This window comes from Diprion similis, chromosome 6 (genome assembly GCF_021155765.1).
Source record: "Diprion similis isolate iyDipSimi1 chromosome 6, iyDipSimi1.1, whole genome shotgun sequence".
In the NCBI taxonomy this organism is placed as follows: Eukaryota; Metazoa; Arthropoda; class Insecta; order Hymenoptera; family Diprionidae; genus Diprion; species Diprion similis.
In genome coordinates this window covers 24,784,218-24,808,101 of record NC_060110.1, presented here as the reverse complement: position 1 = coordinate 24,808,101, position 23,884 = coordinate 24,784,218, and the positions used below count along the sequence as shown (strand labels likewise).

Below are 23,884 nucleotides of genomic sequence, written 5' to 3'. Positions count from 1 at the left end.
GTGAAAAAAATATATATTATATATTACAGATGTCCTTATTTTATTCATAAGTTATATGTGATGTGTACTGAAAATTAGTTACAGGTGGATTAGATTGACCCAATGAATTTTTAGATACTTTTCACATGCATACTTTTTAATATTAATAGACCTTAGGCCCAATAAACCTGATTAGCAGGGCGTTTAATTAATGTTCTTGTATACATTAAGGAGAGTTATACGGAACAAAAAACTAGTTATATTTACATAATTACACTTTCTGGTTATGGTTTCAAAGCGTGGTGTTCTAAGTTTTTCTCTTTTGTTGTTTATTGAATTGACGAATCACCAACAGTTGCACAAATCCTGATGCAATCTATGTAAAAGAGATAAAAGTACAGCAGCTCCAAAACGCGGAAATTTAACAAACTTTGAAGCTTACAATTAGTTCTCGGAATATCTTAATCGGAATATCACAAAATTCATAGATTTAAAACCTTTTGTAACTGTGCGTTTTATGCCATAAGTACGTGGGAATATCCTGCTATTTTTATAAAATCTCAAAAACGAAACACCATTAACTTTATGTAGAAATAATCACCACTAAAAGCTTTCTTTTATTAAACATTAATGTAACTCATGTACGTGGTTTCAAAATAAATTACTAATAATCAGAATCTGATTCCCAGTATTCTTTCGTGCAGAAAATAATCTTTGAATTTTTTTGTCTATTTACAGAGATTTTTTTCAACGACGAACGCGTGTCGTTTTTATATTTAAGTCCCTGCTTTGTAGGACTCATAGAACCGTTTAATGAATTTAAATTGTAACTCTCATCATTCTTCCCATTTTTTTCCCCCTGAGAATTCGTACCAGCGCAATTCGTCAAGCGAGAAATCGTCGGATCATCATTTTCAAATGACTCGTCACTAGAAACTATGAGAAATCTTTTGCCACCAGAGGAAGTTGCCAAGTTTGCACCGATCACCTCGTCTACCTCATGCATCTCGCAAAAACTTTTTTTCCTATTTTTGTAACTTGGTACCCTTCCCAGTTCGAGCTCTGCTTCAGTCCTGACAAAATCAGCAGTTGTTTCGTCGTCAATTTTAGAATCCGATTTTCTCTTCTTCTTCATTCGGGTGTTAGCCAACTTCTTCTTCTTCGCCAGTCCGACCGCATTCCGATGCTCTCCTGTATTTAGTTTTCTCTCATCTTCGGACGATACATTTGATTTTGGGATAGTCTTATGTAGTTTTGATCTCTCATTCAAAGCACAATCAACGGGTGTCATAGAGTGCTCAGATTTTTTTTGTGAAAATTTTTTTTTGGTATGTGTTATCAGTACTGTTGTCCTGGAGTTGTCAGTCTTATGAGAAATCGTTAGCTTGGTCTTAGGGCTATTTTCTTTCATTCTCCCATCCGAATCGTTATAATTTTGTATTTCATTATTGGCTGGATTACCTTTCTTCATTCCAAAATGTTTGTGTGCATCCAAAGATTGGCGATCTAATTTTTGATCATCACTTCGAACGCTATCTGACTTATCCACACATTCATCTTGTACCCAAGACGATGTTTGTTTACATTTTTGAGAATTTTTCCCCTTATTCTTCTTGGAGCGTGGCTCCATAAATATTCTGGAACTAGGAATGTTCTTGTGTTTCAAACCTCTCCTATTGATGATTTTTTCTTCATCTTCTGAACTGCTAGAGACTATTTTATAACGTGCACAATGGAGCTCTGGGCCTTGAAATTTCTTTGGAGTTTGAACTGTATTGTTTTGATCGATAAATTCTGTTTCTCCAGCTTCTTGCACAGTTCTTGTTTTTCTGGATGAGCGTGATTTTAATCGACGCGTCAACTTCTCTAAAATATCTTCCTCGTCTGAAGATGTAAGATGAAATATTGAATCTTGTGAATTACAATTTCTACTGGTCTTTTTAACCATTGCCTCTCCATCCTTTGATAATTGCATACCCGTTTCTGCTCCCGGACGGCAAATGATTGCAGTAGTAGAAGCATAATGAGTATCTTCAATTGGCTCATGAGTTTTCGGAGGTGATAGTTTTTTGTCTGACAAACGAAGATTTTCGGTAACTAAATCTGGACTCTTCGCTGAAATAATTTCATTATCTCTCTTAAAGGATGTCAATTTTGGATTCAACCTTGATTCGTTCGTCTTAGTTATCTTATGGTTCAATGATTGCGTAAATTTGAAGTTTAAATTATCTTCTTGAACTGAATTCTCCTGCAACACATTTTTCTCATTAATGTCTTTCTCAACTGTGTGCAAATTTTCATCCTGATGTTGTTTACTCAGCCATTTTTTGTTATGTTGTTTTTCCAGTTCACCACAACAATTTTTCAGATGCAGGAAATCATGCAGGATAATTATTGGCTTCCGCACAGTAATTTTGGAACCAATATGAAGATTGAGTGTCGCTTTCGCATTCGTTGATGAAGAGAAGCTTTTTCCTCTTTGATTGAAACTATGCAATAATGACGCGCTTTCCTCACTGCCATTATCCTCGGCAACTTGAATTTTACTCGGACTCGATATCAAAGGAGAGTTTGTGTCAGAAGATGATTTCAAATCTGTTGCATATAAATTCTTCTTGGCATCAAATACATTTTGCGGTCTACTGTCTGTCATCTCGGATAACGAATCAGTTGGCGGTCTGAACACGGAGCCTTGATCATGCTCCTTATGTCTATTCTCAATAGGACAGGAATGCTTTGAAAAGTGTTTTCCAGCCACACTAGTACGTGTTTCCTCAATCCTGTTCATTTCCTCATTTATAATTTCTGAAACATCTTGCAAACTTAGAGAGGAAGAAGCAGCAGCTGGATCGTCACTCTTCGTAACTTCGTTCAATTTTGTATGCAACGTTGGCGATGCTTCAAGCGAAGTTTGTTTTGTGGGAGAATCAATTTTTTTTTTCTGACCAAGGCAGATCTCGTCATTTCTTTCCACAGCCATATTGCCGGGCAAATCTCTATGCAGCCTTCGGGAATTCTCGGCATCCCTGAATTTAACGAGGGGCGAATTTTTCTTAAGCTTTTTCTTGGCAGAGCTTATACTGATGGAACGATTTTTAAACCTTCGTATTTTCGAACGCCTAGTCAAATTGAACAACTGTGGTCTGAATACAGATTTCCTAGGTTGATGCATTGAAGGACTGTCTACTAGTGCTGGATGAATACTATTTCGACCAGACCTCCTATTCTTATACATTTTGATCATCGGTGTAAGTTCATCAGAAATATTATGGTTGACTGAGAATAATTTCCGCCGGTTTGCATTTCTTTTTTGACGAATAGGTACAATTACGTTTGAAGAATCAGATGACATTCCCATATTATTTTTTCCTTCCGTCTTATCGATTTCAATCGAAAGACTATCAACGCCAGATTTCTTAGACTTCAAAGTAACTTCAGAGTCTTTACGCTCATCGAAATTGCACTGATTGTCAATAGGCTCTGGGCATTCAGCCAATGTCATATCACCTGTTGAACTTATTTTATCAGGTTCGCAAGATCCTCTTTTGCTAATGCTATTCAAATCCAGAAGCATATTTTTCTCCAATTTTGCATTATTCACTAAGATTGACGCCTTTTTAGGAAACCCCGTCAACCTTGTCAGCACAACCTTTGGGATTTTCTTCTTAACCGATTGACCAATACGATTATTGTTTGTGTTAATTACATTTGAAATGCAAGGATCCTTATCGAAGGGAAGATTGGCCATCCTTGTCGGGGTTGCATTTGTCAGTATGTAAGCTGTAGTATCAACCGAGCTGCCTGATGAGCATGTACCAAGTATCTGCTCCCTGCTGCTAGCAAATTTGTTAGTAACAACCAGTGATGTTGGAGTTGATAACTGGGATTCATCCAAGTCTGAGCCTTCACTTTCGCTGATCGAAATAGTTACATCTGAATCGCTTATTAAAGCTTCAAAAGCCTGACATGGAGGATTCCCTGTATTAACCCAGTACTGAACTTCCGCTGCAGATTTACGAACTGGAACCCGGTATTCGGACGATCCACTTGACACGGTGTCTGGCTTTAGATTGCTGATGTACAATTCCAAATCGTCGGAGACCTGCAAAATTTGAAATGCTAAATTTCTTTGTATTACATGTCAATAATCTACTTTTCAGAATCGTTTATTAAACTCTTCAGTGATAGCAAGCCGTTTAAATTGACAGCAGATAAAATAATCGCGCCGGTTGCACTTGTATTACTTATATAGTAAGAAATAAACGACTCTAAAGATTATTATTAAATATATCACCTGTTCAAAAAATGCACTAGCTGATCGAGAACAATAATTTATGTTGGCTTAATTTAGTGTGGATGTGTGGACTTCACATGTGTGCTCAAATTTTGTTATAACTTCGAGAATAGTCTAAGTTTATGATGGAAGGCAAGCAATGCTTAGGTTAGGTTACCTGAGAGAATTTTTCAAATAGCATTGCCCACTCCTGTTTTCGTGTCTGTATGACTTCTGGTATTTCAAACCCATCTCGTTGTTTGTTTTCATTCCCCGTGATTCTGCGAAAAATAGCCAAGCTATTGAAATAAGTGACTTCTGACGAACGATAGAAGATTATAACCTAAAAGCGACGATAATTTTGTTACCGTTCAATCCCTCGCATGTAGGACTCGGAGAGGATGCTAGTGTTGCGTAAACCGTGGTCGATCTCCATCTTATATATAACATAATAATACAGAAAACTGGCGTAGATCGCTTTGAAAAATATAAATAAATTTCCCTTATATTTTCAAATTACATACTAGATAGCAAACACTCATCCCCTCAATTATATTATGGCGTTGTTGACATAAAGTTAACATTAGGAACAGTGAAATTCTACACACTCGTCGTCTTTGTCTAAAACACACTTTCAAACAGGGATGATCTCTGCTTTCAAAGAAATTGCATTATGCAGTAACATATTATTTCGTCAAAAGGCATTAATCCTGTGCTAAATTAAACCTGGTGTTTGGAACGGAGAAATAATATAATTAATTTCGAACAGTGCCGACATATTTTTTCAAAAAACATTTATTTGCAGCCAGTCGTTGACAAGCATTGACAGGCCAGTGTTTGCTTCCACGGCAAGCGATGAAACTCAACTTACAGAATACAGTGAACACAGCCATAGAGATTTACCGGATGAGGTGGTTGGACAAAAGGAACGGAACGGAATCTCCCGCGTTTCTCGTAAGATGTAAACATTTATATGGATTCATTGATATTTTGTGTATTATTCGTGCGTCTGCACAATGAATATTCTGACGTCTGTCCTGAGGCGTGAGGAAGGTTTTGGTAAGCTATAGAAACTAATGTACAGTCATAACTTTTTGTACAATATTCATAATCTTGCGAAAATCGATCATAACCTTTTTTCCGGCGACATGTGTCGGGATCAATCCCTAATCAGAATTTTCAACAATTCTCTTCACTAGTACTATTTCAACATTATGATTGGCAAGTCATTTGATGAAATCTGCAATTTCACTATCCCATTACTTACAGACTCACATAGGGTCATTTGCCTTTGTCGGTACTAATTGTGCCAAAACCAAACTAGACAATGTTAGTTTTGACAATCCCTATCCAAGAGATGACACTCCCGACAACAGAGAATATATTTAATTACTATAGAACATCTCAGTGCTTAAAAACTAATAATTTTAATTCTTCAGGAGCTTTAAGCGATTATGACATCGCATTGCGTCGCTTAAAATGTTACCAAGATGACGTATATTGTGGGATATCTCCAAGTCTTGATACACCAGATTTTAATCCAGAACCACCAGTGTTTGCATGCAAATTCAGCACAGCAAGTAATAACGAGCACGTACTTGCATTGGCTAACGAAGATGGAAAAATAGCCTTTCAAAACACAGCCATCAAAGGAAATTTTAACGAAAGACTAGAGGGAATGCAGGTAATGTAAAGTTTGTATTTGAATGATACATCATTAAAAACAAACTTCAGTTTCTATTTTTAAACCTACTTGTGATATCTGTAGGCTCATTACAATGCGATTTTTGATGTTGCCTGGATGCCGGGTGAAATGAAGCTGGTCACAGCATCCGGAGACCACACATCCAAACTCTGGGACGTATCACAAGGAGAAATCAAACAGATGGAGTCCTTTCAAGCCCATACAAGAAGTGTTAAAACTGCAGTTTTTCGTCATCAAGACAAAGGTTTGCTGCAATCTATAGAAAATAGTGAAAATTTGTTCCCAGTAAAAAATGCAAAATAAATTCTGTTTATATTTCATGTTGATTCAGTTTAAGGACATCATACTTCTATGATAAATCATATTTGTTTTCAAAACAGCCGTTTTTGCAACCGGAGCTCGAGATGGTGCCATTATGATATGGGATATCAGAGCAAACCATACACACTATCCCAAACCGGACAACTGTATATACAACTCGCACAGCATGGTGTCTGCAGGCGGGACAAAATCACGAAGAAGACATACCCAAGCTTCGCGCACCCACAGTATTACCAGCCTTGTTTTTCAGGATGATTTCACACTGATATCTTGTGCTGCTGGTGACGGGTATGCATGTAATTCATTTCCTGGATCAATTTGTTCATATTATCCAAATTGCACGCAAAATAGTCATCATTATTACTGATTAAGTCGTTGTTGATCCAGCTTCAATTTCTGACTCAAGAAAATTCCTATGTTTGAAAGCCAGTGGAACTGATTCACATCTAATAATAGTTTTATTTTTCTCATACATAGAATCATAAAGGTATGGGACCTTCGAAAGAATTATTCGTCGCACAAAAGGGACCCAGTCGCAAAAAATATATTACAATATACTGGTGGAGGTTCAAGAAACGGTTTTACATCGTTACTTGTTTGCCCTGCAGGCATTATACTGTATGCCAGTTGCATGGATAACATTATCTATGCATACAACATAGGCACATGTAATCCCAAACCAGGTAATACACTTGCTGTTATATGCATTGATAACTCATAATCAGTGAAACGGATTACCTTGCTCTGTTCTGAAACAACAGCTCACTTATGTGTATCACAGTTGCAGAATTCTACGGACATCAAAATTCAACCTTTTATGTCAAATCCTGCTTAAGCCCAGATGGCCGTTACCTTGCCAGTGGATCTAGTGACGAATTGGCATACATTTGGAATACCAACAGACCAGGACGCCCATTGGTTAAACTTTCAGGGCATACCGCTGAAGTGACTTGCATTGCGTGGTGCAACATCGGCGAAACAAAAGTATAGCTTACGCAATTGACAATTCTAATCTGTTAAAAATGAAAACTTCCTATTATTGTTAATTTGTTCACTACTTACTTATCTATGTTACAGATCGTTACTTGTTCTGACGACTCCAGGCATAGATTATGGCGAGTGGGTTTGGAACATAAAGGTGATAATTCAGAAATAGAAATACAAGGAGAGGCGAACCCAGTACCAATTGAAGATGCTCTGAGTCATCTCGTCGGTGGCTTGGAAACGACGCCAACTCTATCTCGCCAATGGGTTCATTGTCAAGAGCATACTCCTGGATCTGATACTACTATTGGTGAATATTTATAAAAATGTCTGAATAATATAACGCAACAAATGAATTTCACCACACCAAACAGTTATCTCACCACATTTGCTAGTCTAACTTCGTCTGTCTATTCATCTCTGGCTCAAATTGTAAACGAGAGGCTCGATTTATTCAAGAAAAATTGCACACTTTCGGCAATTTAAAGATATCTGTCCACTTTTCAAAGGAGCGATAAAATTAACGATTGTAAATACTAGGGTCGGAGAAGCCAGTTCGATAAATAAGAATTTTCTTCCAGGTCCTTCTTCAGGTCCTCCAAGTTCTACTGAATCTGTTGAAAGTTACAACTCCTGTGAAAAAAAGGCTCTGACGACATCGGCCAAGAGGCGATATTCACAAATGACAGCTGATGATCTAAGATGTAAATTCAAATCAGTTTTATCGCCGGTTGAAGAAAATCTTGAAGGCGGTAGTGCGAAACGTCCGCACTTAGAAAACAGGGGAGCTCGAAGACTATTCAGCTCAGCGAGCGAGTGCGGGCGAAGACTCAGTGCAAATTATGACTCTGATGAACCTGGACCAAGTTCGTCTACAATAAACGATCGAACTAACAATGAAGTTTCGTTTTCTCCGACTCTAAATCTGCCCAATTACGTCATAGACGGAACTGCACCGCACTTGCTACAAATATCCCCACAAAAATACAAGGAAAACGTTGACTGGTTAACAAAAATACGTAAAGAAAAATTCGAACAGAAATCGAAAACTGGTATAAGAGAATTGACTAGTCCCAAAGCAACAACCGCGACGGCAGCACGGCGCTCGGGAAGATCACGGTCAACAGAGCCACGGAAAACAATTAAAGAACCTTCCCTCCTTAATTTCTTCAGAGTATCAGGCAAGGAATGCGACAAGGAACTTGCCTTTACAAGTGCCAATTTAATTTCTTCACAATCTGTGCCAGTGCCATGCGATGACGCGAAGCAGAAAATAGAAACGAAAAACGCTTTAAGCTGAAACCAGTGACAGGTCTGAGATCATCTTTAATGAAATATAAGAACATGGACATTACAGTACAGTGAAATGCTCTAACCCAATGCTTTTTTGTACAAAATTGCCAGTATTATTGCGTAAAATTTTTTTCGTGATACATCAAGTATCTGTTGGACCTGATCATAATGCTCTGCTTAAACTCAGGTTGAACCACTATTTTATTTCTTACCCATTATAATATTAGCAGCTAATATTTTTTCTATCACTAATACCGGTATGTTTGTGCTGATTTTGTACGAATCTTTTAACTTGTAGGATATTGTGAACTTCGAGAATAATTTGGAGGTACTATTCATATCAATATACACATAGGCATAAAATCTCATTTAAGACTACTCTACAATGCCTAAAATGAAAAACATTGTAATGAAAATGCCCGTTCAACGAAATTGTTAGGTTTGTTGTTGTAAATAGTCATACATTATTTTTTATACGAAAAAATTATTTCAAATACAAGAAATAAATTGTTTCTTGATACCAAATGGAATCGCAGCTGTATCCACAAAACACGGTTGCAAAGTCAAAAACCTGTGAGACATTTCCCCATATTCACATGTAATCAAATGTGTTCTCTTCCACGTATATTGAAGGTAATTATAACATTTTTTCTCAAAGTCTAGTATAAAATTGTAGAAAATAGCACTCAAAACAAAAATCGGTCTGCACTCATATCAAACCGTACGTCACTTAAAGAACATTCACATTAATATTTAGTTTTCCTACAATACATATATCAAAATTTTTCAAACTTGTAGAGAATCACAGAGAGAAATGATCCATCATCAATACCAAACGCGAAGGATAAACGAAAAAGACAACAGTTACTGTTTGCTCTTTATTTATACTAGCTTACTGCACTATTCATAGGCTGTGCACAAAACATTGTTACACTTTTTGGTAGTAACTTAACTTTGATTGGCTTCAAATCAAATTCTTCATTGTCTATCGAAAACATTTTGTTTTGTCCCTGTAATAAACATTTCATATGTAACTGATGTCAACATTCCAGCGTTTAAACTATATATAATACAATATATGTCTTCACATTGTTGTTAAAATTCTCAATTTCCATTTTTTAAATTCATAAGAGAAGCATATTAATATGATGGAAATATTTACTCACTGGTTTTAAAACGGTGTCATGAGGTCGTAATTCAATATCCTTTGCCTCTATGGTCTGTTTGTTCACAGTTTTGTGACCATCTGCTCGCTTCCATCCTTCCTTAACAAAGTCTAAGTAGCTCACTTTTTCTGGACCTGTTGATCGAAGATTGTTAGAATATTTTGGATTTGTTATGTTAAAGATTGAATAGGTTTAGCTATGCAATGTCTATTTCAACTCACCCAAATGCACTTTAATAGCTGGCACACTAGGAGTGGCTGAAGGCTCCACATTACTGGTAATCATTTTCAACTCGGTTGTGACTATTGGAATTTCGTGAAGAGATCCACATTTTTCATTCAGTACCTTACTATAATCAATTTCTAAAAAAGAGATTGAATGATGAATATCCATTCTGAATGACACTTAATATTACTTATTTTTCACCATACTTTGTAAATGTAGATCTAATTGGCACTGAGAATGCTTCTAGAGAAAGGCTGCTGTCGATATTACCAATAGATGGACTCCTCCTTGGAACGAATGAATGCCACCAACGTCTATCACTGGAGGATGAATGACTATTCTGCCTGTCGTGGCGACAACGAGAGCATCCATTGCATGGTTCTGAGTATCGTAAATCAGCGCTACAATCCCAAGTTAGATCATTTTTGTAACCATTGAATACGTAAGTTGCATATCTGTAATATAAGAGGTGTTAGTGGAGTTAGTGCAGTCAGATTACTTGTAACTAAAGTTCTAGCGATTGGTGCAATTCAATACATAGTTGAAGTGACTTATTCATCTTATAAGCTTTTTGCCGTATCATGAAATTTACAATACACCAAAATTGTGGTGTTTACCTACGAAGTGATCCCCAGTACCAGTATTTGTTGGCTTTAGCACGTGCGTCTCGCCATGCTCCCCATTCCACAGTGCCCACTGCGTAAACTGGTTTAATAAAATTCTCAGGATCTTGCTGTAAGATTGAGAACAATTGTTCTAAAATTTAAACTGCAAAAACTTACATTTTATATGATTTCAAGTTCTGATGAGCAATAAAAAAAAATGGAAAATTCGTCAAATGAGAAATTAACAAACACCAAGTGACCTATGATCAGTGTGATTAATTACCTCAAGAGGCTCAATTTGGATAGTGTCAACTAATTTAGTAGTGCCTCTGACAACAGCCATTGTAGCTTCAGCCATAGCGTGTATCTGTGGCAAATCTGTGTACCCATTAAACAGTGATTTTGCGACATTGTTGGTCTGCCCGAGAGGTAAAATGCCAATTGGGCATTGCTTGACTATCTCGACATTAGTGTTGCACCTTCGCATCACCCCAGTGACAACATCTGACAATGACCCATCGCCACCTGCTACAACTATGGCATCTGTTCGAGAATTCAATTGCTCAACTATATTCCGTGCTTGGCCCTCAGACTCAGTTTGAATGATCGTTACAGCTATTCCGGCGAGGTGTAGCAGTGGTGCGCAATACTTTTCTAACAAATCCTTTGCTTTTCTAAATCGACAGCATTAAATAGTAATAATGATTACATATGAGTTCCAGAAATCTAGAGCAATTGGTTTATACATTGCTGGGTCAGTAAAATATTTTATATAAAGTACTTCTGTGAAACTTGAGTAGTAATCAAATAATCTTGACGCTCACACGCCAATCATATGACCATAGAATTTGAACATACCTTTTGTTAGCTGCTGGATTTAAAATGACAGTAACATGTCGCGGTTTTAAATTGGTCGGCAGTGGCATATCTCCATATCTGACCGCATCCTCGCAATACCTTCGCATCAACTGCTCCTTGCTGAAATTTTAAATTCAAAGGCGTCAAGAGGTTAATTCGCTAAGGTTATGTTTGTTTAGTGATAATAACTTCAGGCTTGACAAGGAAATAAGAACTCACTTATAAGACTCTATGCCATAAGACCCACCATACGATATGGCTGCTAGAGCGAAGGTGGATTTTTTCCAATTATTTCTTATAATTTTAAAAAACTTAATAATTCGGGCCATGATCTATGTTTAAATGCCAGTCTCAGGGTCCGGACCATAGAGATATAGGTATACAACCTGGCCACTGTCTGTGCTGGCCACAGGCGAAACCACTACTGACTATAGGCTGTACGTTACGCTACTGACTGTGTGCTCTAATCTCTAATGAACGGAGATGTGCAGTAGCAAAGTCACGTGATAGCCCCCTCACAGACGTCACGAATCAGTGTGTCACGAACGTAATACTTTAACATGACGTCATGTGAGATGAGACATGTTCTCAATGGCCGAGCGGCAGTTCTTTGGCGCAGTCTATCTCTATAAGTCTATGGTCGGGACTCGCATCACTCGTATTCACGATTAGCGGCCGTGGTAATAAATTTGTGATTACATCTCTATACTAATAGAGATCAGTGGCTGTGATCGTGTCCGCGCGGTTTCCTTTTTCACGTGTCACCGCATATTTTAGTAATTTCAAGTCATAATGGGTAAAGGTAGAAAATATAAGCCGAAGAAGAATTTTGCTGAAAAACGCCGCGATAAACAAAAGGTAAAAAATTTGTCAGAACTGATGCAGCTTCTAATTTGATTTTGAGGTTAAGTTTACGGTATTTCGATACTGAATGCCGCAAATGACATTAAACTTCATTCTTTAATCCTCCGCAAGCATGCTGCTATTGCAATTAATTTTTATCGAGTATTTGACTTGACAATTCGTTTCTGTAGAAGCTGAAAATTTTTTACCCAACTGCAACTCACAATAACCGTGACAGATGGATTTTTAAAACAGATTATAATAAGCTAAATCAACTTGTTACAGAATAAAGATGAATGGGATAAAAGGCCGCAGAGATGCTATGAGGAAATAGTCAGGGAGAATGTTGATTTTGAAAATTATTACAAAACGCAAAATATTGTTCCTAGTGAAGAATGGCACATTTTTATGGACAAGATGAGGGAGAACCTGCCGGTTGCCTTTCGGATAACTGGTTCCAAGGCAGAAACAAGGGCACTGCTCGACATAATTAAAGGGGATTTTTTCAATGAGATCATCAATACGAAACGAGAAAATGACGAGGAAGAAGTTACAGAAAAAGAAAAACTTTATCCGAAATGCCTTCCCTTTTATCCAGATTCTTTAGCTTGGCAGCTTCAGTTGACTCGTAAGGACATCCGAAGGTCTGAGGCTTACTCTAGGTTACATAATTTTTTGATTGCTGAAACAGCTAGCGGTAACATAAGTCGCCAAGAAGTAGTGAGCATGATTCCTCCCCTCGTTTTGGAAGTCAAACCTCAACATAAGGTTTGATTTTGTTATTATTTATGGAGAAAAATAATTCCTAGAGCTGAATGCATTTCAATCAACTATAAACCTGCGCAATCTTTCAGGTTCTCGACATGTGTGCTGCACCAGGTTCAAAGACAGCTCAGTTAATCGAAATGATACATTCTGATGAGAGTAACCCACATCCTGGTGAATATATGCTTATTTATTTATTAATTCACGGGCAAGCCCTTTTCATAAGTATACAAAAAGAATTTATTGTATTATACGTATACATAATGGGATCAAGTAATTTTAGGAATAGTAACAAGTCAGCTTTATCATTTCTATTTTCTTGTTTCTCTAAATCATTCAACCAATAGTGTTGGTTGCTTTTGTGAAATGCTTTTGTCATCGCTAGTTGTGGAATTTACTACTTTTTACGATGTTAACCATGTACCGTTGTCAACAGAGGGGTTTGTAATCGCCAACGACGTGGACAATAATAGATGCTACATGTTGGTGCATCAGGCTAAGAGATTGAACAGTCCAAATATTCTGATTACAAATCACGACTCATCAGTAATGCCCAACTTCAATGTTGCCAAACCAGATGGCACGACAGAAAAGTTAAAGTAAATAAACTTGTCTCTCAGAAATACCGGTTTTGTTACATATCTAAGTAATAAAATTTTTGATTTCATTTAGGTTTGATAGAATTCTTGCTGATGTACCGTGTAGCGGGGATGGAACAATGAGAAAAAATCCAGATATTTGGTGCAAGTGGAGTCCTGCGAATGGAAACAATCTTCATGGGTGAATGATTACTTAGATTGCACGAATTTTTTCGCATAATCTTCAAGTTTTCATTAAATTTCGTCATTTATCTTTTAATACTTGAGTTTTCGTGTGTTAAACAAATTCTTGTTCCCCACCAGAATTCAATACAGAATAGCCCAGAGAGGATTGGAGCTCTTGGCAGTTGGTGGAAGAATGGTTTATTCCACATGTTCTCTTAATCCGATAGAAAATGAAGCTGTTATTCATAGAATTCTTACCGAAGTTGGTGATTCTGTTCGATTAGTTGATGGAAGAAATTTAGTCCCTGGTCTAAGATGCAATCCAGGTTACTATTATCTTGCGACCTGTATTACCCATCTTTGAAACGTTTCGGTTATTACTTACAGTTTATAAAAGGCCCCTCAATAGTTTTTAATTTTGTATTACTCTTCTCTTTGCATTTATTCTGATGGTAATTTTTGTTATTTCACAGGTGTAAGCCACTGGACTCCTGCATCAAAGAACATGCAGTATTACAAAACGTGGGAAGAAGTTCCTGAGCAATGGCAAACTCAAATCCGACCTCATATGTTTCCTCCAAAGACAGCGGATGTAGATAAGTTTCACCTTGAAAGGAGGTGTGTACACCCAAATTTTTGATATTCGTTTTCTACGCCGCTGGTAAACAGGAATTAAAATTGTGTAAACCTAATGCTTTCAGTATGAGGATATTACCGCATCATCAAGATACCGGTGGGTTTTTTGTGGCAGTATTAGAAAAGGTCAAACCACTTCCATGGGAGAATAAAGAGGAAAAAATGGAAGTAGAGACTGACAAGCTAGCAACCAATGATGCTAATAGCGAATTGAGCTTGGAAGAAGAAGCAGTGAAAGAGGAAGCAAACCTTAAAGCTACTGATGGCAAAAGGCCGTTGGAAGCAGAAAAAAAACCCTGGGGTCCTCAAAGAAAGAGGAAAAGGATGATTGGATATCGTGAGGATCCTTTTGTATTTTTCAAAACCGATAAGGAGGATGTCTGGCCGTCAATCAAGTAAGTTTTAATAAAAGAAATCGGGAATTGGACACAGAAGGCAAAGTTAAGATAATTTAAACGTGTGATGAATTTAGGTGGTGAAATTGAAAGAAAATATATGTTACCCTATTACTCACACCCAAGTCACGATACTCTTTGAATTGCAGAGAGTTTTACGATATATCAGACAAGTTGGACCCAACCTGCTTGCTGGTGAGGTGTCACGAGGGAAAGAAAAAGAACATATACTTTACCTCACCAGCTATACGCGACATTGTAAAATTGAACGAAGCTAAAGTGAAGATGATCAATACAGGAGTCAAAACCTTTGTTCGTTGTGACAACAAAAACATGAAATGTGCTTTTAGACTCGCTCAAGAAGGATTAAACAGTCTCTTTGACTATGTCGGCGAATGCCGAAAGGTTCGGATCTCAAAGGACGATCTAGTGATGCTTTTACAAAATGACAACCCAAATACTCCACCTGAGATATCAAAATTGAGTCCAGATACACAAAGTCGAGTCAAAGATTTTGGTAGACCTTATATTATGTATTCAAAGATTTACGTCTTGCCTTAAACATTAATCTGCAGTGGGAATATCTTTCAATTTAGCAACCGGAAGCTGTGTACTGATTTATAAAGAGGAATTAATTGAAGAAGACAACAACTTGAATCCTTTGGTCCTGGAGATGGTTGGATGGCGAGGTACTATGTCATTGAGAGCCTATGTACCCACTCATGATGCAATCCATTACCTTCGACTTTTAGGAGCAGATTGCTCTAAATTTGGTAAGATTTTATTAGGTATATCATAAAAACCAAATATGTGTGAAATTGCGACTACACAGCAGTGATTACCGATGTCTAATCTTTACATACAGAAAAAAACAAGTTCAAAGAGAATCAGAATGCAGAGACATCTAATGCAGAACTCAAAAATGGGGAAACTATAGAAAAGGATGATATGACTGCAAATGGAAAAGAACTGGAGGATAATAAGGATGAGGAAGAGTCGAGCAACAAAACATCTTAACGAACGATCTTGTGTATACATAATCTTTTATCTATGAGACGCTGATTGGGAAAAAGCCTATTATTCCAGGTTTCAATATTAATTAATTTTGACGGTTTTTTATGAACCTGACAGTCAATATCGTTTCTTTCTAAATATTCTAAACGTTTAATTTTTTTTTAATTAAATGAACGCAGGATAGTATAGGATAATAAAGAATAAGGCGGAGAAACTTCTACAATGTTCGGAATTTCATATATGGGGTGTTTTTTAGAAATAATAAACTACGTGACGATCGCTGATAATGACAATGGTTTTTTCCTTATTCACTTTCTATGAACAATTTTTAGGAAACTGTATTACAATATTAACAAACAATGTTTCATCCTTAATTGATATCATTTGAGCACAAATTACCCTTTTGAATTATTAATCAGCTTGTGTTGCTGCTCACAATATTTTGAACAAGCGTAAAGGTACGTACGTATATATAATTGTGTGCGTACAACTGTGGGAATGTTATAAAAAGTTTATGGTTGGACGAGTTAAGATTTTATGAAATAGCCAATTTGGTCATTTCATCTTGGACTAAAATTCTACGTAACAAACAGGAAAGCATTGTGCTTCATACCTCTCAGTTCTCAACAATGAAAATTCATAAGGTCTGACTGATTTCGTTGTCATCCAACTGTGAGAATAAATAACATAGCACGTACAACATACGGGACGGGATCTACTGTAAACGAGATATTTTAATGTATACGTACAAATATAGTGTAGAAATATTAAAATTCTATAACAAATACATAAACTATAAAATAAACAAAATTCGAAAAGTCTTCATATACTACTATACATGAGGCAAAGGTTGACACTAGTAATCCCTGCTAGTTGGCGACGTCAATTTTCCGCCAATATTTTGCGTATTCGATGGGGATTTCGAGCCTGTAAAAAGTAGTGACCAGTCTTAACTGTTAGAAATTTTGAAACATGAATTTGAGTGATTAATATAAGTTTATGTGTCATTTGTAGTTTTCTTCTTTCACTTCAACTAGTGTATTGAACGTCAACTTACAGCTTTTGTTTGTCTTATTTCGCGGATTATTCGTACAGGGTGGATCTCCCATGAGATGGTCTCGCCATTTATTCCGATTAATATGTAATTGACATAGTGGACATCTTTCGCATCCTTCTATTGGCTCTGCAAAAGCATTCATGCAGATCGTGTATTGTACGCACGTAAAATTTTATCTTAAACCCATACATCTGATGGAGTAATTATACTTACTAGTACATTTGTCACTTTTTGAATGTCGCTTCAAATCTTCTATATGTACCGCTTGTTTACAAGTATCACATTTGCTGTAATTATTTCTCATATCGCATTCATCTGGTAAAGAAATTTTTTTGATCATTCGCATGTTATGCAATTTATCTAATTTCAATCTTTTTTTTTTTTAGTTTTTTCACAGACTTTACATACACATGCTGTATCTACTCACTTAGTAAATGTAGGTTGACATACGAAACTTCGACAACTTGTTTACAAGCCTCGCATCTCGTCAACATTGGACAGGTCCTCCAATAATGTATATTCAAACCTTCCTCTGAATATACCTGACCTTTCGACAAACAGAATATGCACATCCTGAAAATTAAAGGATCAGTTTTTTTTGCCAATTCCAGCAGCATTTTGTTATATTAAGCAACATGTGACAAACATTCCAAGTAACTAATTTGCTATTCTGCAGAACTCAGAACTATGTATACTAACAAAAACTACTAACTTGTCCCCTTTGTGATCGCTGCTGTTGTCCGATGGTGATGTAATGCTGATAGAACTACTAGTACTAACAACGGGACTAGACCTTGGCGGAGATTTAGCAATGCTAGCTTCGTTATTTTCTACAAGCTTTGTGTGAACTGGCGTTGTGGTTTTCTGGCTAGTTTCTAGATCTTTCTTTCTCTGCGAAGAAAAAATCAAAAAACGAATACGTTCAATTGGTAAATTGATACATAAAAAAATGTTGCAGATTTCCTATACCCTTATGACATTGTGTATGCAGAAAGTAGTTACCTGAAGATCGACCAGATCAAATTCGTGGAATAATTGCCTGTAAAGAAGGTTCCTCCTAGTGATATCATCGTCTGGTGGTAGCTGCTTTCTGACAAGCCTCGGATTGACTTTATAAACTAAAACCAATATTCTTTCCGATACTTTTCTTACAGCTTCTGCTGGATGATGCAATCCAGACAGGCCAAACTCAGACAAAGTTCGGCAAGTCAAACCACTGAATGAATTAAATTGAAGATTACCAATTATCTTATTATCAATAATCGCAACTATTTTATCTCAATCTTTACTTAATCTCACCTTACCTCTGTTTGTCCGTGGATATTCCGTGATTCAATATCAGCTGCTCGACCATTTCTAGTCTACTCAGTGCTAATCTTTGATGCGTACTACTGTTCACAGGCCTGCTAAGATGGACCGGTATAATGTGCAGCTCTCTGACACACTTGCAATCTGCCATACTGAGAATAGTGTGAACAGCCATGTTATGGATCCTTGGAGTAGTATCGCCTGATTTAGTCAGGAGCTCTGGGAGCAATCGATCTACACTGCGAGCAATTTCAGCTGATGACACTCTGAAGTAAGAAAAGACAAATGTATGGATAAAGGTATGGCAATCTCAAAAAAGTGATGAGTGTCACCAGCTAGCAACGTGAAGAACTTTTCTCTATTCTCGTAATACAGTTTGTAGCCGATAAATTTATACTGTGGACTTACCGACCCACAGCGAACTCAGTGAAGAATACCCTGATTAGCTGAGCTGCTAGACTATAGACACTGAAAACTTTGTCTCTGAGCGCTCTGTGCAGAAGCAAAATAGCCGCCCTTGCTGTCTTGTTTGCTGAATTTTTTGACACTTCAGAATCAAATGTTCGTAACTCCTCTTTGAGTTGCATTAGTCCCTCTTCTTTATCAGTAAATTGCTTGGAATAAAATTTTTCAACCTAAACAAAATGATGGGATTCGTGATTGTAATAGGCCTTCTTATTTGAGAAATTTTCAAGCAGTTAAAAATGCGACTGAAGATAAGATAATTACCATCTCCATTCCAAAGACGGATATTGGTAAAGCAGCCTGTTTCTTCTCTCTGTCATTAAGTTTCGACGTTACTTTCGCACTGCTGTCTGTACTGTCCAAGTGACATTCTCTCGTAAATTCGTTTGTGTGTGAGCTAGAAAACGGAGGTATTAATTTTAATAATTCTAATAAGCAACACTATTTTTGGGATACTCACTGCCTCAGCGCAGGTATAGTTCGTTCCTCGTAAGCTTCGTAGCTCGATCGAAGCATTGGTCCAGCTGACTTGGTTTTCCTTCTGAGAGAACCCTTGGTGCAACCGTTTGTTCTTTCTAACACACCACTTGTTGGGTGATCCAGCACCTCTGGTCATATGAAATTGTTTTATAGCAAGAAATGCTAAAATGTGTCCAAAGAAAGTAGAAAATGTGGAAAGGGTTCTTATCCAAGAATTTATAGCTGCGTGAAGTTATCACTAATATTTCTGATTACTTGCGAAATTCTTCACATTTTAGAAAGAAGAAAGCTCGTCTTCATATAGGTGATTCACTAATTGGTTCTATTTGTTGAATCTTGGCATTGTTTTCCATTCTTACCTGGACTACTAGGCTTTTGATGAAGCGGAGACGGTGGTTGTTGGTGGGCAGGACCGGTAGGAGACAGGGCACCATCTCTGCTTGGCGGAACGACTAGTCTTGGTGGCGAAGTAATGTCTTCAACTACGAGAGCTGCCGTGGCGGATCCGATTGTGTCAGCTGATACTGGCTCCTTCCCTTCTGTGACGGACTGGTCATTTTTTTCCAGTGGCTAGGTAGTTAGTGTAAAAATGTTACTGATTTTATTTTTGACAGTGTATTGATGTCTGCATAATTTCTTGTACTGTCAAAAAGATTACGTACACCGTGAACTTCGAGTAAATCCTCAATTTCCAAACTTTGATAGACTTGCTGTCTGTATTGCTGAGCTTGAGCCTTTTTCGCCTTTGCCTTATCATAATCTTCCAGTGCGATAGCATATTTCTTTTCCAATTCATATTTACCAAGACGTTCCCCAGCTTTCCTTAGATTCTCCATAGCCACTTTTAACTTTGACGCGTATTCAAATCTTTCTTCTATGGATCAGAAAGAGTGAAAAAATTAAAATAATCAGGAAATAATTGAGGTATACAATGCAAGTAAAGTAGGTTCAAAATATTATTTATACTGATTCCATTTGTAAGATTGAAGTATATTCAGGGCTACCTTCAGCCGCCTGCAGCTTTTTCATTTCCATTTGACGGATAATTTTCGCCACTTCACGATCAACGTACATTTCAAATGCGAGGTCATCATAGGGTGAAGTGTAGTGCGGATTATAAGGAGCATCACCTTGACCACAGTATTCTTGGCCGTAGGGTTCTCCAAGGATGTTTATCGCTATAAGACCCACCTGAAAAACATCAAAATAATGCAGTAGGCAACCTAATTGAATTAACACTGCATCGAACTCTGTATTAGATCTAACAGAGTTTATAAAAACTATATTATAAACATAAATTTATACTTATTCACTGGTGGAAATTTGATTTTTGTTATGCCGAATGAACTGAAAATTTATAAACTGGAGCACCGAAATATTCTAATAAAATTTGACGTGGTAAAATGACGTACATACATACATAATCACCGACTGAAATTTTTAGTTAAATGAACTTTCACTTAGCCGCTACAAATTAGAACATTTTAATGCAGCTCAGTAATTCCAGAGAAATTTGTATTTATTATTTGGTTCTAAGGTTCTCAAAAAAAAAAAAAAATGTCACCGAAAATACGCCGAATCACTTTTCAGATTGTGTTTTAAATCGCTTTTACTAAAATTCGTAACCAGTTACGAAGTGATTTATTATAATTCAGACGGTTTTAAACCTTTCAAGGATTTGCGTGGCGTGTGATTCGGGAATATGAAAGCAATCAGTTTCGAAATTGAATTACACTGAACGTTTATCGATCGATCCTAGACCTGTACATACGAGGTTCCATGCAGAGCTGACTCGCAATTAGTATAGAACTCATTGAAAAATAGATTAATCCAGATCTTAAAGAGTAGAGATTATAGTCTGCATGGGTATTTTGAAAATTATTTTCGTTTTGTGCATGAAAAAATATATGAATTTTTCTTTTCTCGTGATATCTCAGTTTTGACGTATTATTTTAAATCAATTAATTCATTACCAACATGAATGATATGATATTCTAGCTCTACATCTCCGCGCGGTGGATAGGTATATTAATGTAAATATAACATTATTAAAACGACCTAAGATGATAGAGCCTCTTGGCTCATCTATTATACCTCACAGTTTACTTGTAACGTCATATACATGAATAAACGCATATATTATACTACATAGGCATATATTATATGCTTCCTCAATGAACTATGATTCACAGAGTGTTTGCGAACACAATACTTACATGATCAAAATTCAGTAAGTACAGGAAGAATTGTCATGTGAAAAGTTGACATATTTAACCGTGGATCGATGAATTAGAAATGTGTGGAATTTGAATTACAATTTTCTTTTAATTTTACACTGATTTCAAATTTCACACTGGTCTTGAAGATCTTCAACTTATCGTTAGCAAATTTTTATTATAATCCGACTATTCGAACAATTGGTATAATTAAAGTAGACTGAAAACGGAATTTGGGAAGAAAGTTTCTTCTTTTTTCAAACCGTGACAATGTTTGCCTCTTCTTTCTCAATTATATTACCACCGTAATATTACATGTGGTGAAAAGGTTACTATACTTTCCGCATTCAGATTGCAATAAATTAACACAACAGCTTTTATTGGTAAAAAGCAATGTAAATTATAGCCGTTTCACAACCACCGCGTAGATACGGATGTACGTATACCTATGATATAAGTACGCATAATATACCTACGGCTGAATGAATAAATAAGAATTAAACTGCAGGCGTCGCGTAGTCACTCTGACAAACCATGGTCATTCGTAATCTCTGATTTGTACGTCGGTATACAGTGACTACGCCTCAGACGATCACTGTCCGCGGTAAATTTAACAATAAGTGAAATTTCATTTCAACGCCCCCGCTCTGCACTTTGTCGAGTTTACCTGCTCGTGAACATTGTGGGCATTCTTGTGCGGCTTGTGCAGCTTGAGTTTCAAAGTAGCAGCTTCAGTTTCGGGAAGAGCGACACTCTTCAACTCCCTGCTCTTGTATAGAGTCGATGCGTTATCAGACAATGTGATGTACCCCAGATAGTTAAAGTCCGTTGAATTTGTCCCATTCGTCTCCTGCGATGTCCATATCTCCAATTTCTCCGCTGAAAGAAAAGTTTTTTTCACCTCATTTCTCTGCTTACGTACTTCGTTCAGGTCGAAATTGCAACTAATTGTGTTATACTTTTATTCGGCGTTAAGTACCGTTCGATTATTTTAACTTTTCTTTCGCAAATTTCTCAAATAGAGATCCTTAATTATTCGCAGAAAATTCAGTGGCTTTGTTTTGCACAGCGTGTGAATTGGACTCACGTATGAGATATTGATGAGCCAAAACTTGTATTCTCGAGAGCTTTGTCGACCCGTGAAGTCTAAGCACGAGTTCTTGAGGGTATCCACATCTTCGGCCGCTCTGCCACCCGCGCACCGTCGGTCCATGGACGTTAAGCTCCAAGGAAGAATGTCGATCTTCCTCGCCTGCAAGGAATCATGCTTTGATTTCGACATTTTTTGGGCGCGTCAGGGTTTTTGAAATGCATGTTTATTTTAGCTAAAACGTTTTTCGCTTTTTACATTTTTATATTATGTACGGTACATATTATGCACAACTATAATTCTGCTTACAGACGTAACACTAATATCTTGTGTCACGAATTTTTTTAAAACTCTAGAGAAAAAATACCCGGTTGATCGTAAAGTGAGACAACCATAGGCCTATAAACGATATTGTCGTTGATAAATATTTAAGATCATCGAAATTTCATACAAATGCTGAAATCCATTGAACGGCGGTCGCGTGATTTCGACAGAAGTCTATAGTCTAGAACACATCGATTTCACCATGTAAAGTTCAATCCTTAGCGTAAAGAGAATATCATATATCAGTAGAGTAGCTTATGGATAACTGCAAAATTGTGTAACACGATAAACTTGGCCATTTATATCAGGTCGTCATAATTCAAAACTATAGTCAATTTTAACCTACTTTATTCTCATTCAAATTTATCTTAAACACGGATTTTAAAGGATTTTGAAGACAGCGGAGTATAATGTAAGTGTACGTATTATATCACGTAGCTGACGTAGCTATAATGAATTAATGTGGGAATAGAGGTGCACGTGGAAGGAGAAAACGGCATGCTTTTTTGTTACACATTCATTCTTTTACGCTCCCTGTCACAATATGTCAACTTCTTTCATGCAGCTTCCAGAACGTCGTGACTGCGGGAAAATCAATGTCACCAAATCTGTGGCTGATATAAGGGTTGCATCGAGAATCCTTACGTCTCATGACAACCCAAAAAGAAATAACACAACCATCTATAATCCGAATCCACAAGCACCTATAATCTGAAACGATGGAAAATTTTTGTGGTTTCTCTGTAGCCAATCGCTTTATTTAACCTTCTTTTTAATTTTCGAAAAGCATAAAAACAAATTACACGAACTTGCAACTTTTTACTCACTCGTAGCATAAACAACGGTGAATCCTATTTTCCTCGGCATTATGGACGGATGAGTGAGGGTTCCGGGCGAAGGAACCGTGAGACAAGCACTTATCAGCCACTAAGACAACTTGTACGGTTCGAAAAGAAGGAAGAGTTAAAAATAGATAACGAATTTATCAATCGAAACAGGAAATTTCAAAACGCACAGCCATTTCAAAGCGCGACTTGGGGCTGACTGGTACGCCACTGAGGCCAATCATCCCCCTTTCGTTCCGTCCAGTACGCAACCCGTCGTACGTCGCTGCGTTG

At 37.1% G+C, this 23,884-nt stretch overlaps 5 protein-coding genes and 1 long non-coding RNA gene across 6 annotated transcripts; 3 read left to right on the top strand and 3 right to left on the bottom strand.

Annotated features, from left to right (window-relative positions):
- Positions 1 to 438: 438 nt before the first annotated feature.
- LOC124406426 lies at positions 439 to 17,577 on the top strand. The gene is made up of 3 exons (XR_006929230.1): positions 439 to 566; positions 3,472 to 3,476; positions 17,567 to 17,577. It is a non-coding gene; the product is annotated as an uncharacterized LOC124406426 (long non-coding RNA).
- Positions 560 to 4,786, bottom strand: LOC124406420. The gene is made up of 4 exons (XM_046881821.1): positions 4,777 to 4,786; positions 4,621 to 4,688; positions 4,431 to 4,533; positions 560 to 4,081 (listed from the first exon to the last, which is right to left on the bottom strand). Exons 2-4 carry the CDS (start codon positions 4,686 to 4,688, stop codon positions 644 to 646), a joined length of 3,609 nt encoding a protein of 1,202 aa, XP_046737777.1. The 5' UTR covers positions 4,777 to 4,786; the 3' UTR covers positions 560 to 643.
- Positions 5,167 to 9,054, top strand: LOC124406423 (protein lethal(2)denticleless). The gene is made up of 8 exons (XM_046881824.1): positions 5,167 to 5,311; positions 5,692 to 5,936; positions 6,021 to 6,201; positions 6,338 to 6,566; positions 6,756 to 6,961; positions 7,060 to 7,262; positions 7,356 to 7,572; positions 7,844 to 9,054. The coding sequence occupies exons 1-8, from the start codon at positions 5,269 to 5,271 to the stop codon at positions 8,560 to 8,562; spliced, it is 2,043 nt and encodes a 680-aa protein (XP_046737780.1). The 5' UTR covers positions 5,167 to 5,268; the 3' UTR covers positions 8,563 to 9,054.
- On the bottom strand, positions 9,420 to 11,788 carry LOC124406424 (acylglycerol kinase, mitochondrial). Its single transcript, XM_046881825.1, has 8 exons — positions 11,629 to 11,788; positions 11,410 to 11,529; positions 10,835 to 11,225; positions 10,564 to 10,679; positions 10,217 to 10,401; positions 9,943 to 10,083; positions 9,722 to 9,855; positions 9,420 to 9,565 (listed from the first exon to the last, which is right to left on the bottom strand). Exons 1-8 carry the CDS (start codon positions 11,736 to 11,738, stop codon positions 9,443 to 9,445), a joined length of 1,320 nt encoding a protein of 439 aa, XP_046737781.1. The 5' UTR covers positions 11,739 to 11,788; the 3' UTR covers positions 9,420 to 9,442.
- LOC124406422 (tRNA (cytosine(34)-C(5))-methyltransferase) lies at positions 12,127 to 16,806 on the top strand. Its single transcript, XM_046881823.1, has 11 exons — positions 12,127 to 12,267; positions 12,538 to 13,020; positions 13,107 to 13,191; positions 13,454 to 13,616; positions 13,690 to 13,797; positions 13,920 to 14,107; positions 14,255 to 14,399; positions 14,483 to 14,812; positions 14,962 to 15,329; positions 15,409 to 15,585; positions 15,678 to 16,806. Exons 1-11 carry the CDS (start codon positions 12,202 to 12,204, stop codon positions 15,827 to 15,829), a joined length of 2,265 nt encoding a protein of 754 aa, XP_046737779.1. The 5' UTR covers positions 12,127 to 12,201; the 3' UTR covers positions 15,830 to 16,806.
- LOC124406421 (centrosomal protein of 104 kDa) lies at positions 16,543 to 23,884 on the bottom strand. Its single transcript, XM_046881822.1, has 16 exons — positions 23,594 to 23,884; positions 22,440 to 22,604; positions 22,020 to 22,231; positions 20,141 to 20,327; positions 19,799 to 20,010; positions 19,496 to 19,706; positions 19,117 to 19,264; positions 18,921 to 19,053; positions 18,600 to 18,826; positions 18,188 to 18,457; positions 17,886 to 18,099; positions 17,596 to 17,774; positions 17,311 to 17,456; positions 17,097 to 17,198; positions 16,884 to 17,009; positions 16,543 to 16,753 (listed from the first exon to the last, which is right to left on the bottom strand). The coding sequence occupies exons 1-16, from the start codon at positions 23,631 to 23,633 to the stop codon at positions 16,683 to 16,685; spliced, it is 2,643 nt and encodes an 880-aa protein (XP_046737778.1). The 5' UTR covers positions 23,634 to 23,884; the 3' UTR covers positions 16,543 to 16,682.

Bases quoted from the DNA above. Each gene is read 5' to 3' on its own strand.
- LOC124406420 (XM_046881821.1), bottom strand. From the start codon at position 4,688: ATGGAGATCGACCACGGTTTACGCAACACTAGCATCCTCTCCGAGTCC. The intron at 4,534-4,620 runs GTAACAAAATTA...TATTTTTCGCAG, and splicing joins TACATGCGAGGGATTGAACG to AATCACGGGGAATGAAAACA. The intron at 4,082-4,430 runs GTAACCTAACCT...CAAATTTTGCAG, and splicing joins TATTTGAAAAATTCTCTCAG to GTCTCCGACGATTTGGAATT.
- LOC124406424 (XM_046881825.1), bottom strand. From the start codon at position 11,738: ATGGCCCGAATTATTAAGTTTTTTAAAATTATAAGAAATAATTGGAAA. The intron at 11,226-11,409 runs GTATGTTCAAAT...CTGTCGATTTAG, and splicing joins AATCCAGCAGCTAACAAAAG to AAAAGCAAAGGATTTGTTAG. The intron at 9,856-9,942 runs GTGAGTTGAAAT...TTCGATCAACAG, and splicing joins AGCTATTAAAGTGCATTTGG to GTCCAGAAAAAGTGAGCTAC.
- LOC124406423 (XM_046881824.1), top strand. From the start codon at position 5,269: ATGAATATTCTGACGTCTGTCCTGAGGCGTGAGGAAGGTTTTG. The intron at 5,312-5,691 runs GTAAGCTATAGA...TTAATTCTTCAG, and splicing joins GAGGCGTGAGGAAGGTTTTG to GAGCTTTAAGCGATTATGAC. The intron at 7,573-7,843 runs GTGAATATTTAT...ATTTTCTTCCAG, and splicing joins TGGATCTGATACTACTATTG to GTCCTTCTTCAGGTCCTCCA.
- LOC124406421 (XM_046881822.1), bottom strand. From the start codon at position 23,633: ATGCCGAGGAAAATAGGATTCACCGTTGTTTATGCTACGA. The intron at 19,707-19,798 runs GTACGTAATCTT...CTAACTACCTAG, and splicing joins ATTTACTCGAAGTTCACGGT to CCACTGGAAAAAAATGACCA. The intron at 18,458-18,599 runs GTAAGTCCACAG...TTCTTACTTCAG, and splicing joins ACTGAGTTCGCTGTGGGTCG to AGTGTCATCAGCTGAAATTG.
- LOC124406422 (XM_046881823.1), top strand. From the start codon at position 12,202: ATGGGTAAAGGTAGAAAATATAAGCCGAAGAAGAATTTTGCTGAAAAA. The intron at 12,268-12,537 runs GTAAAAAATTTG...AACTTGTTACAG, and splicing joins AACGCCGCGATAAACAAAAG to AATAAAGATGAATGGGATAA. The intron at 13,021-13,106 runs GTTTGATTTTGT...GCAATCTTTCAG, and splicing joins AAGTCAAACCTCAACATAAG to GTTCTCGACATGTGTGCTGC.